Genomic DNA, 13,761 nt, shown 5'->3' with positions numbered 1-13,761 from the left:
CTCCTAGGAAACAATAAAAATATTAAAAAAAAATATTTTTTTTAATTTAAGTTTTTTATTTTGTAATTTTTTTAGAAATTCTTTATGATTAATTAATAATTTAACAGTTCAGAATTACGCTTTTAATTTTATTAAAATCGGAAAACGATATCATATAGCTGCATTGGAACTATCAAATAAGCTACAAATAGCTTCAATGTAAACATACACGCAAGTCAATCATAATTTTAATGTTTTCAAGAATATTTAATTTTTGCAATAGCTGCAAGGGTATATGTACTTCAGCTTGCCGAAGTTTGCTTCCTTTCTTGTTTTTAATGAATTCAAAAACAGAGAAGTTATAATTTTTGTTTATAAATTAATTACGATAAAGTTGTCAAATATCAATAAAATTCAGACCGCAACCAGTAAATTAAACCAATACTTTACATCATAAAACTAAACAAGAAGAGCATCCGAAATATACTGACAAATAACCAAAATTGAAAATTGTGGTTTTTTTTTTCAGCATCCTGACCTCGAGCCGGCTAAAAATTAATACACTTTGAAAAGGTCGCCAAAACCAACTAGACTAAACAAAAAAAAAATTGAAAAAAACTAGGTTTTTATTTTTGTTTTAATTTTTTCCCAATTTTCCATTGTTAGTTATATGTATGATTTAGTCGTCCGAACCGATTTATATATATCTGCAATAGAACTACTACTTTTAGAATAGTTCCAAGCAGATAGCTTAAATGCTGAATACTTTTGCATACTCAGAAATAATTAACTATCTAACTATTGTCAACAGTGAACTGCTTGGAAGCTTAATAAACTGCTTTGATTAATACACTTCGTCAACAGCAGAATTTGATACTGCCAGCTGAGTAGAGAACAAAAATTTTATTATTGACACCCTTAACGGTTATTTTATTATTATTTATTTTTTCAAAAACCAAGTCATGCAGTGACAACTCATGGTCATGGTTTTGAGGTTCTTGTTTATTGTAACTAGAGTTTGACGCCTTGTCGTAACAAGACTGTGGCTTCAAACAAACACTTTACTTGTAGCGCTCGAATACTGAGGAAATAAAATATAAGAAAGAAAAACATAAAAACATAAAATAAATAAATATAAAATTAAAATTAAATTAAAAAAAAGGTTATACTGTTGGAGCAAAAAAAAGAATAATAATTTAGGCCATAGACGATTTATCCACTAGATATTTAAACTTGATCTGCCAGTTCAAAAATAATTTCCTCAAATTGTTTCTTTTTGGAGATCCTAGTTCTTAAATACCACAATCAAAAAATGTGTAAAAAAATGAAAATTGAGCTATTATTTATTTTTGTTGTTATTTATTGTGTATTTTAGCTTCCACAACTAGTGAACAGATTTTGTGAAAATGGACTATTGCCTCTTCAAATTGCTTTATCAGCAAAAAGCTCAAAAATTGCTGAGACTCTTGTGAAAAGTGGAATGGCTGACATAAATGCTGTTGATATGGAGGTATGAATACAATATATTTGTTAATTTACTAAATATTTGTTTTAACAGGGATCCACGCTGCTAATTACTGCTTTGAGAAATGGTGACGTTTTTTCAGCAAACTTTCTTTTGGAAGAAAAGTGTCTTTTAGACTACACTAAGTAAATAAATATATAAAAAAAAATTAGAAAAAATATATTATTTTAAAATGTAACGTTTTAGCCCATCATCAGATACTGCATTACATGTTATATGTAATTACGTTGGAAATCACGACAATTTTGCGGAAATAATAAACGTTGGAGTGAATATTTTACAAAGGAATCCAAATGTAATATCCAAAACATAAAAGGAGAAACACCATTGCATATAGCGATTGTCAAACAAAATTTAGAAATGGTAAATCATTTACTTAAAGCTCCACATATTGATATTAATTTGCGCACTTTGGATGAAAAGTGTGCTTTAGAACTGAGTTTACTATTGGGAGATCAAGAGTTTAAAATAGCCTCAATGCTTTTAAGTATGGGCGCACAGCCAAATCCTATAAAGTCAAAAACTGGAGATAACCTTATACAATTTTTTGCAATGGACGAAGATCTAGGGGAGCAAGCAGCTATTTTTTTGGCTGATTTTGCCGATCTTGACCATATGAACTTGGGAGGGCTAACAGCCTTACATATTGCAGCGTTAAAAAATATGCCAAACCTAGTGAGAAAGTTAATGGCTAATGGTGCTTCGTGCAATTTACAATCCATCGAGAGTGGTTTAAAATCAGTTTTGCATGTGGCAGTTGAAGCTAATTCCGTTCATGCCTTAGAAGCTTTTGTTCAGACAAAAAACAAAGTCCACGATGCTATCGATTTTGATTGCAAAGATATTAATGGTAACTCACCGTTAAGCCTATGCTTAGCTCTTAATAGAACTGCAATGGTACCAATTCTCATTCGAGGCGGCTCAAATGTAAATGCAAGAAATAAGGACAACTTAACACTTTTGCATCAATCAATTAAGAATGGAGACAGTGATACATCAATATTTTTACTAGAGCAAGGTGCAGATTTTACTGCTGTTACAGGTAAATTAATTTATCAATTTTGTATGTGTTTCTAAAAATTTGATTCTATATATAGATGATCAGGTTTCTGCATTGGAGTTGTCGATCGAGTACGATCTACCTAGAGTCGTGGATGCCCTTTGCACAAGAGGATTTCCACTAAGATCCGATAAAAATGGAGCTTCACCATTATGGACAGCTTTGGAGCTTGGGCGCGAGGATGTGGCACGGGTGCTTGTGCGACATGGTGTTGACACAGACTGCTGGGACAACGGACCTGAGGGATGCCAACAAACACTTTTACATCGTGCAATTGATGAAAACAGAGAATCAATTGCTATATTTCTTATTCGAAGTAAATGCGATTTAGACTCTCCCAAACAGCCAGGCCCCAATGGGGAGGGTGGAGATGAGGCTCTGGAAAAAGCTTCCCCGCTACATTTATGTTGTCAGTGGGGCTTAACCAAAGTTATGCAGACACTTATTGATCATGGTGCTAATGTCAACGTAATGAACGCTGAAAACAAGTCCCCACTTCATGTAGCTATTGAAAACCAACATGAAGAAATAATATCCGTTCTTCTTTGTCACCCTACTATAGAACTAAAGCATCGTGATAGGTCCGGAAATACGCCTTTTGCAGCCGCCTTAGGCATTCGTAATCACAAGGCCGCCCTACGCATTTTAGATAGATTTCCTTCCGCTGCCGAGCAAATTGACCAGCGCGGCAGAAATTTTTTGCATTTAGCAATTATGAAAGACGATTTAGAAAGTGTTTTGTTTTTGATAGCTATTCAGGTAGATGTAAATTCTCGAGTGCATGATGTAAATCAATCTACCCCCTTGCACCTTGCGGCTGCGTCTAATAATGAAATGATTACCAGAAATCTGATTTTAGCTGGTGCACGTATGAATGAACGGGATTCTGTCCAAAAATTGCCCCTACATATCGCCATTGAACGCGGAAATCTTCCTGCAGTATCTGCTTTGATTCAAAACAATGCCGACTACGACGCAACAGATGCTGACGGCAATAATGCTTTACACATTGCTGTTCGATGCGGTCAGTTTCTCATTGTACGTGAACTATTAACAGAATCAAGAGTAAACGCAGAAGCAACAAATTTAAAAGGTCGAAATCCAATGCATGAGTTGTGTCGTATTGTGGAGGATAATACAGCCGCACTTATTTGCGAACTTTTTCTGGAATGTATGCCAAACTATCCAATTGATGTTCCTGACATGGACGGAAATACTCCACTTCTTCTTTCCTTTATGCGAGGTCAGTCGCCACTTTGTAAAATACTTGTGAAAGCAGGGGCGTGCCTTGGTACTGAGAACAGAGAAGGAGTAAATATATTTAATTTCAAGCTAGCGACAGATCAATTACTTCACAAATTGTTGGACATATTGCCAAAAGAATCATCGTGGTCAGAGTGTGACTTATGTCAAGAATGTACAACTAGATTTACAATTACTATGCGAAAACACCATTGGTAAGAACAGGAAAATATTGATTTATAAATATTATATTCATATTCATATTCTTTTCGTTTTGTTTCTTTCTCTTTTAAGCCGGCATTGTGGACGAGTTTTATGTTCCAAATGTTCCAGTAACGATATACCCATTTTGAAGTTTGGTATCAACAAACCAGTCAGAGTTTGCAGCGTTTGCTTTAATGTGCTGCAAAGTGGAATTGGATCATTGTCATAGTTTAAGAATAACACCAATACATTAATTACTTACTTAAAATGGTACATGCACTGCCGTTTATAAGAAGACAAAATAAACAAATTTAAAAGTCATGATGATTTCTTTTTTTTTTTATAATAAAATAATAAGTTTTCATTTGGTTATATAATGATTTCGATTCATAGATTTGATAAAGCTCGAACATAGTCTTAAGGGTTGTTGATTCAGTACAACGAATATAATTAGAAAATACGTGGTTTTTATATTATCAAAACTTTAAAGGGAGTAGTTTTTAAAAACTTTCGAATGGTTGGCAAATTAGACTACGAGAACTACTGCAATGACTAATAGCGTAGCCCGTACTGAGACAAATTATCTGATCCACGATCGTCTTACAGGGCGGCAGTACTTTGTGAAAATATCCGGTCATCTCCGTATAGTGTGATTCTATTGGCAGAGCGTGGAGTTCCCGTTTCAGTTGCCACATGGAAACACTGGTTTTGGTTAGTAAAGCTGTAGCTGGAATGATAAACATGTGCTTGATTGAAATGTCGTTGGTTGATTTCGATTTTTGACTAAGTCGATGCTGACTAGACGATCCAAAGGAACTTCTCCAATATTGAAAAGAGTGGAATAACGACGGAGCTTCTCAACGATTGTACCCAAGCTTGTGTTTTAGTTTAAAGCCATTCGGTAACCAGGTGGTGTTTATTTTCTTGGAACTAAGCTTGCTGACGCAGAAGTTAGGAATGTTTTCTACTCATGCCTTCAGTAGCTTCCTTGTTAACCTGATCGAGCGCATTAAGGCAGTCTCATTGTACATATATTGCAGCCGTGCTACGTCGGTGTAATTGTTCCCAGTCCAAAGGACTTGGCCGAGTGGGTTGCAGCGTGGAACGCTTGGTGCCGACTCAGCTCGCTGAATTTTGGTTGGATTCTTTGAAAATACCTTCCCCTCCATAACAAGTATACATCATGCTTAAGGAAAAAGGATAGACATTTTCTCTTTGTGTGTCATCAGTCTTCACTGCCCACAAACTTCCCGATTAGTTTGCTTTATTTAATTATTATCAGCAGCTTGTAATTGCTTTACCCTGCCACTTCATACGTTCCGTTTGCAAATAAATCACCGCCGGCCACTGCGTTGTGACTCCGTAATGACCATTTTCTCAGTTGAAAATTATTTTCCGACATTGTAATAGCGCAGCGAGTTTCGGAATCACACGCACGAAATCCTAAACGCAACTACCAGCGTCATCCCTTCATCTTTCTGTGCTTACCACCGAACCACACTCGGCGACAGCGACACAACGCAGTCGCCCCGCTAAAACGGTACTTCTTAAGCGACAACACGCAGATAACCAAGCACAGCACCGTTAGAGGCTGATGCAACATTACTATAATGATGAAATTAGTCTTCTGGTGAAACTCCACAGACTATATACCCATACACGCATACCAACATCCACACACTCTTAGTGTGCGCCGACACGGCCATCCTGACCATTACACGACCTCGTGCAATTTTGCCAAAAATGCTGTGTTACCATTTAATAACCTTATAAAAAATTTTTCAAATATAACTTTTAACTTGTCACCTAAATCTATTATTTCCATTACAAATAACATCTTCCTATTGATACAGCTCATTTTACATTATCATTAACCATTCAGGTTTCTCATAATATTATCTAATGCGCCACACGCCATGATCAAAACAATTGTTTTGCACTTGTGCTACATTATTATTACAGATTTTATTATTAACTTTTAAAAACAACTGTACTGTCTCTTTCAACAGTTTATTTTTACATGATTTCAGTACTGTCTGTTTCAACAGTTTATTTTTACATGATTTCAGTACTGTCTCTTTCAAAAGTTTATTTTTACATGATTTCAGTACTGTCTCTTTCAACAGTGTCTTTCAACTATTCATTACTGTCTCTTTCAACAGTTTCTGATTCAACTTTTTCATTACTGTCTCTTTTAGCAGTTTATTTTTACATGATTTCACTATTAACTCTTAAAAACAACTGTACTGTTTCTGTCAACAGTTTATTTTTACATGATTTCATTAATGTCTCTTTCAACAGTTTCTGTTTCAATTATTACAAGTAGAAAACCGCCGTTTTCCACTGGGTGGCGCCACCTTTGGAAATCGGTGAGGGAATTCCGATCAGAAGCATCTCATGGCAAGCTTAGGTATCGGTCAACAACTCCACATCATCTCGCTCGTCTATTCTCATTGTCCATTTTTTTGTTGGTGCGCGAAGATGTCGAAATTTGAACCGAATAAGCGTCATTTACGGGAGATTTTGCTTTTCGCGTTTCATTCGAAAAAATTTGCTGCTGAAGCGCGTCGAATGATTGTAGCAACATATAGTGAGTCATGTATCAGTTAAAGAACGTGCCGAGAATGGTTCGTGAAATTCAAAAATGGTGACTATGAGTGGAAGACAAGGATCGGCCGGGTCCCGTGAAATAAAGCCTCAAACTATGAAAAAACGGCGGTTTTCTACTTGTACACCTAATACATCATTTAAATCCTTATTACAACTTTCAAATTCAACTGGTATTTGAGCATTTGGCATTTTTCTTATGTCATCATGAGCAAATTTATATTTTCTATTATTTGTCAAAGACCTGAGCATATATCCATCCCCCTCTAACAATTCAGTTATTTGAAACGGCCCCCTAAACTTGGACTTAACTTTGTTTGATGCCTCTCTTCATTTTTTAACAATACGAAATCTCCAACCTTGCGTCCAACAATTGTAGCCTTGTTTTTATCAAATTGCTCCTTGTTATATGTTGCTGTAGCTGTAATATTTTGACCTGCTCGTGTTCTTACTTCTGCCAAGTCGACCTCTTCTACCATATCGCAGGGTGGAAGCAACCCCAACGGGCGAGCATCTTTGCCGATAAACAATTCCAAGGTGCTTGCTTTTGTCACTCGACAAACCGTACAGTTCAAGGCTAATTGAACTTCTCCTAATGCATCTTGCCAAGATCGATTGCTAGTTTCAACGGCCGTTAATAAGTTCTTAAAGGTGCTCATAATGCGTTCAACTTGACCATTGGCCCTACTTGCACATGTCGCAATCAAATGCAAATTAATTTTTTGTTGTGAACAAAACTCACTAAATCTAGTGCTGGCGAAACATCTGCCCTGATCCGCTATTATGCGTTTTTGTACTCCAAACAGAGAAATAGCCGACGTGACAGCATTTATGCAATTTTCAGCATCAATTTTAAGCGTGTGGGTTAAATAAACAAGTTTAGTGAAAGCGTTCGCCTGAACAATGATATATTCCTTTTGATCAGATGGATGAAGACTTACTTGAACTTTACCCGAAGAAGACTTTGATATTTTACATGTAATGCAGTTATCAACAAACTTCCGGATATACTTGGACATATTATCGAACCAGTAATAGTCATAGACCTTATCTAAAGTCTTCTCCCATCCCAAATGCATGATGGACTCATAAATTTGATTTATTACGGACCATCTAAATGGTCGAGAAACAATTGATACAGTATTCCTGCTCTCAATTCGTAAGTTTTAGCAATGTCCTCAGCAAGAGAATTTTCTTTCAATTTATTTACAATATTAACTTTTTCAGAATCTTGACGCTGTTCGGCCAAAAGCCAATTGTCTGATATTTCCGACAAACTAACTCGTTTTTCTAGAATTTTGCAAGTCAATTCTGCTGAAGGCAGATTTCTTGAAAAGAAGTCAACATGAGACATTCGTTTGCCTTCTTTATATTGTATGTCAAATGAAACGGACTGTAAATACGCCAACCATCTTTGCACTCTGGGACACATGTATATCCTTTTTAGTTCTTGATGCTTTAAGTGAGTTACAATCAGTGAAGACAACAAAATTTTTACCCCACAGATAATGGCGAAAATGTTTCATAAAAAAAAACAACAGCAAGAGTTTTTAGTTCATAAGAATGATACCGTGATTCAGCCTGAGAAGCAGCCTTACTAAAATATTCAATGACATGAGACTTTTTGTTGGTTTTTGTGTAACAAGATGGCACCGTATCCCCGAGAACCTGCATCAGTATGCAACTCAATCGGATGGTTCGGATCAAAAATTACTAAAACTGGCTTTGTGTAAGGTTAGAAATAACTTTTTGTATAATTTCTTCATGTTCCGATCTCCAAACAAAATCATTCTTCTCCGAAGTAAAAAAATAAAACGGTTTCATAAAACAGGAAATAAAGCTTAGCAATCGAGAGATAGTCAACTTCGGTCGCGTGTAGACGTGTTTTCTTAACGCTCCGGAAAAACAATAAGCCACTAAGTCGAAAACGTTCGAAAAAATGTATAAACGCGAGGTTTTCCGATTCGCGGTGCTAATTCGCATATCGTAAACTAAAGTTTTAGTTAATTAATTAATTAATATTACGCTCTATCAATAAATGAGTAAGAACGTGGATCAGCGCACTCAACGCCAAAAACAACAAGACGAAGCCCGTAAAAAAATTCAGAGAGAGCAAGACAAACGTCGTCTCTCTTTGGCCCGAAACAATGCTTATTTCTCGTTCACGAGTAATACTCTAGAACCGAAAGTGCAAGAAAGTGCAAGTTTACTGACCGCCGAAAACCAGAGAGCTAGTTCTTGCTCTCCCGCCCTTCTTTTCACCGCACAAACACCATGGAGTGAGCAATGCAAAACTCCAACCAAAGTGCAAGAAAGTGCAAGTTTACTGACCGCCGAAAACCAGAGAGCTAGTTCTTACTCTCCCGCCCTGCTCTTCACCGCACAAACACCATGGAGTGAGCAATGCAAAACTCCAACCGAGCTTCTGCCACCTAGGGCAACAACAACAGCAACTACTACGTCAACTACAACGGTCTCTGTCGCCAACAATGCAATAACGACTCCACTCTCTTCTTCTGCAGCGGGTAAAGCAACAACACAACCAAGTTCAAAAATCGGGTCAAACGGCAAAAACAAAGCTACGGTAGAAAAAATTACAATTCCGCAAGCGGGTTCGGCCATGCAGACAGGCATGGATCGCTATATTAATATTTCCAAGCGCAAGCTCCCCCCCAAAAAAAATCAGACGGCAATATGCCCAAAATAAACTATGATGATAACTTTGCAACAAAATATGATGGAATTTATGTCCTTCATGAAACCAGCATGCAAACTCTAATGCAAAACCAAAATATCTTGTTACAAATGCTTGCAGCTCAGCAGTCCAAATAAATTATGCCTAGCCTCCGAATAACTCTGTTACTCTTACTGGCCAACAGATCCTAGAAAACTACCTGATTTAATTGATTTTGCTATGACAAAAAATATTTCTCGCAATCTAATATCTGCAAAATCGCTTTTGGATCTATCATCGGACCACTCACCAGTGCTAATAACTCTTCTTCAAAGCCCGGAATTAATCGAGCACCCTTGCAGGCTGACGTCGCATCGAACCAACTGGCTGAAGTTCAAAAAGTACGTAAGTTCCCATATCGAACTTACTCCACAGATCAACTTCAAGGAGGATATCGACTGCCAATGCACTGGAGTCTGTACTCGTCGCAGCAGCCAAAGTCTCTACACCGCAAGGGAGGGATGGGCACACACACCAACACAAAACTAACCTTGAAATCGAACAGCTTGTTTTGGAGAAAATACGATTGAGGCGTGCTTGGCAAACCAGCAGATCGCCATCCTCAAAACATAGTCTTAAGGAAGCTGGTCGCAGACTTACCAGGGCTCTAAGGCACGAAGAAGAAAAAGCACAACGCCAGTACATTGAGAAACTTTCACCCACCAGCACCAAGCATCCCCTGTGGAGGGCCCACCCAAATCTAAGTGCGCCGGCCGAAACAGTAATTCCCGTAAGAGACTCTTCAGGCAGCTGGGCCAGAAGCGACAAAGACAGAGCCTGTACATTTTCTTTACACCTTCGAAATGTTTTTCAGCCAAACCCTGCAAATAATTCATTCACACTACCGTCGCCGTCAATTCGAGGTGGAACTGAGACGGCGCCAATTCTGTTCCAAACAAACGAAGTTGCAAAAGTCATCAGCGAGCAATTAAAAACAAAAAAGGCCCCAGGCGGTGATCTAATAACTCTTAAGATGCTAATTGAACTCCCAAACTGTGCAGTTGAGGTAATTTGAAAACTATTTAACGGGATTACACGACTTGGCTACTTCCCAAAAAAATGGAAAAAGTCGGTAATCATAATGATCCCAAAGCCAGGAAAAGATCACACAATACCAGCCTCATATAAACCGATAAGTTTACTCTCGTGTCTGTCAAAACTGCTCGAAAAATGCCTTTCGACACGCATAATCCCATATCTGAAAGAGCACAACATTATTCCGGCGCATCAATTTGGCTTTCGAGAAAGCCATGGAACAATAGAGCAAGCTAACAGATTAACAACAGAAATACGAACTGCATTCGAGTCTCGGGAATACTGCAGTGCGGTATTCCTTGACGTTGCGAAGGCTTTCGACCGAGTCTGGCTCGATGGCCTTATGCATAAAATCAGAACGTTACTACCGGAAAACACTCACAGGATACTTGAATCGTACCTTTACAACAGAGCCTTCGCCGTGAGATGCAACACTACAATATCCGACGATTAGGGTAAGGTAGCGCCCTTGGTCCAACTCTATTTCTCCTCTACACCGCAGATATTCCCACGAACGAGCGGCTAACTACTTCTACATTCGCAGACGATACCGCGATCTTAAGTCGGTCCAAATGCCCAATTCAGGCAACAGCACAACTAGCTGATCATCTCGTGGTAGTGGAGAGGTGGTTATCAGACTGGCGTATAAAAATAAATGCGCAAAAGTGTAAACACATAACGTTTACTCTTAACAGACAAACGTGTCCCCCGCTAACTTTGAATAACACGCCACTTCCACAAGCTGACGATGTAACGTACCTTGGCGTCCACCTTGACAGAAGACTTACATGGCGGAGACATATCGAAGCTAAGAAAATTCATCTAAAACTAAAATCCAATAACCTCCATTGGCTCATAAACACTCGCTCCCCCCTCTGCCTGGACTTCAAGGTTCTGCTCTACAATTCAACGCTTAAGCCAGTCTGGACTTACGGCTCCCAATTGTGGGGAAACGCGAGCAGCAGTAACATCGACATTATCCAGCGAGCACAATCAAAAATTCTGAGAACTATTACTGGGGCACCTTGGTATGTTCGGAACGACAACATCCACAGAGATCTTGGCATTCTACCCGTAAACGATGAAATTTCAAAACAAAAGGCGTCCTACCACACCAAGCTAACTTCTCATCCAAACCAGCTCGCCAGGGGCCTAGCCAGGGTTTCCAACCGGACCCGATTGCAACGAAATGACCTTCCAGCTCAGCAATAGTTATTAGAGCCCTTACATCCCGCGTCAGTCAACTTGACTGTCAGATATAGCTTTTTATTTTAAGATTTTATATACTTATTGTTAGTCTCAATTCAGAGAAAATTCAATAAATAAAATGCATATGAAAAAAAAAAAAAAAACAGGAAAATCCTTGCATAAATTGCCTGAAGTAAGACGCTAATCCAATAATTTGGCGTAAAGCAGAGACTGTCTTAGGAGGTGGCAAGGTAGTTAACGCTGTAACTTCACCTGCACTCACTTCATATCCCAGATATTGAACTGTTGACTTGAGAAAAGAACATTTTTACATTTTTCACTTTTTGTTGCAGCAGCCACCATTACGTCACCCATATAAACGACAACAAACGTATTTGCAAGGTCTCCAAGTGCTTGCATGACTGAAATACTGAAGGTTCGTTTCTGAGCAAAAAAGGCATTGCCAAAAATTCATATTGCCCGTCTGGTGTGACAAATTCTGTACACTCTACCGATTCTTTGTGCATGGGAATTGATAATACCCACTTGCCATGTCTAAACATGTAAAATGATTTGCTCCATAAAGGCTGGCTATCTGATCTTATATGAGTGGCAAGAGATATCTATCTGCGACTGTATTAGAATTTAACTCACGGTAATCAACACACAAACGATGAGTGCCGTCTTTTTTGTTAACTAACATTATGAAACTGGCGTAAGGTGAGCAACTTGGCTTTATGATTTTACGTTGTAATAATTCATTAATCTTGCCTCGTACCGATTCTCTTTCATTTGGGCTAAGCCTATATGGTCTTCTTTGAACAATTTTTCTTGGGTCTACTAATTTAATATTCATTTCACCCGAACTAACTCTAGTCGAAGGAATTCCACTAATAAAAGCTTTTGAATATTTTTCCAATAGATCTTGTTATTTATCTCTATCTCCTCCAACAAGATCGGTATTTAATTCACAATATTTATCATCATTTGAATAATAGTTTACAGTTTTTGATCTAATAATTTCGAATTTTCCTGGTGATATTATTACATTAAATCCAGGGTACAGTACTTCTCGACCAATATTAATATCATTCTTTAAATACTCATTGTCCAAAACATGAAACATAACTTCAAACATAACTTACGTTGCTAAATATTTGTAATGTGCTACATATGCCGCCACTACCAATACCCTTCAACATCACTACATTGTTAATTCTTTTACCAACTAATTTAATAATATTCCATCATTTTGTGGCCTAATTTTGCACACAAATGGCACTTGATTGTTGAAAGTTTTGGACGCTTTATGTCAGGTAAAGATATTTCCCCTTGCAAAGTTTTCTTTCTTTTGTTGAACTTGAATGCTTTAAGCTTGGTTTGCAATTCACTTCTGATGCGCGTATTTGAAGTAAAGGTTAGGCGCTGAAATCTGTTATCAACGTTAGCCATCTTGGCAAGCGTCACAGAAACTGCAATTTCTTCCACATTCATGTCACGCCATTTCGTGAGAAGTGACGTAATAATTCGACTAGCATAATTGGAGAGACATTCGCCATCGGTCGGACAATAAGCTAAAATTGACAGAAACATAGCCGCTGGCGTTTCTACACTTCCAAAACGCTGCATGAAAAGTTCTTTAAATTCGTCCCAAGTTATGTCAGGATAACATGTTTGTGCAAGCAGCTGCGACGCACTACCTTACAACGATGCACTCAAGGCCATCACCAACGCGCTGCCTTTTGCGGTATTTTCTGCCAAAATTATATTTACTGTAGAACACCACGTTGATGCGTCGGCGCCATCAAGATCCGCGTTGAATTTTGGTAGCACAATTGTTTTTTATTTGTTATTTCAGGTGTCGCTGATTTTACAGCTTTGATAAGCTCGATCAAATTTTTATTTTGCATTTCCATTAAAATTCGCCATGGTCAGCCTGATTCATTAGGCAGCGAGCCAGATCTCACTTCTGATGTTGCATTATTTTCCGACATTTTAATAGCGCAGCGAGTTTCGGTTTCACACGCACGAAATCCTAAACGCAACCCTTCATCTTTCCGTGCTTACCACCAAACCACGGAACTTCTTAAGCGATAGCCAAACACAGCACCGTTAGAGGCTGATGCAATATTACTATAATGATGAAATTAGTCTTCTGGTGAAATTCCAGAGACTGTATAGCCATAC

General features: G+C 38.0%; 1 protein-coding gene across 2 annotated transcripts in view; it reads left to right on the top strand.

Moving 5' to 3' along the window:
* The window catches only part of LOC128265960 (rabankyrin-5), a 59,114-nt gene extending 54,783 nt beyond the window's left edge, over nt 1-4,331 (top strand). The window contains exons 1-4 of one of the 2 annotated variants that reach the window (XM_053002228.1): nt 1,538-1,629; nt 1,691-2,546; nt 2,602-4,021; nt 4,101-4,331. In XM_053002228.1, the coding sequence (XP_052858188.1) occupies nt 1,865-2,546; nt 2,602-4,021; nt 4,101-4,239 (2,241 nt within the window). In that variant the 5' untranslated portion in view covers nt 1,538-1,629; nt 1,691-1,864 and the 3' untranslated portion in view covers nt 4,240-4,331. Of the gene's footprint in view, nt 1-1,354; nt 1,490-1,537; nt 1,630-1,690; nt 2,547-2,601; nt 4,022-4,100 lie in introns of those variants that run through there. The other variant, XM_053002229.1, reaches the window with a different exon arrangement.
* Nucleotides 4,332-13,761: the final 9,430 nt, after the last annotated feature.

Source organism: Drosophila gunungcola, unplaced genomic scaffold, assembly GCF_025200985.1.
Source record: "Drosophila gunungcola strain Sukarami unplaced genomic scaffold, Dgunungcola_SK_2 000189F, whole genome shotgun sequence".
Classification (NCBI taxonomy): Eukaryota; Metazoa; Arthropoda; class Insecta; order Diptera; family Drosophilidae; genus Drosophila; species Drosophila gunungcola.
This window is presented reverse-complemented; position numbering and strand designations above follow the sequence as displayed.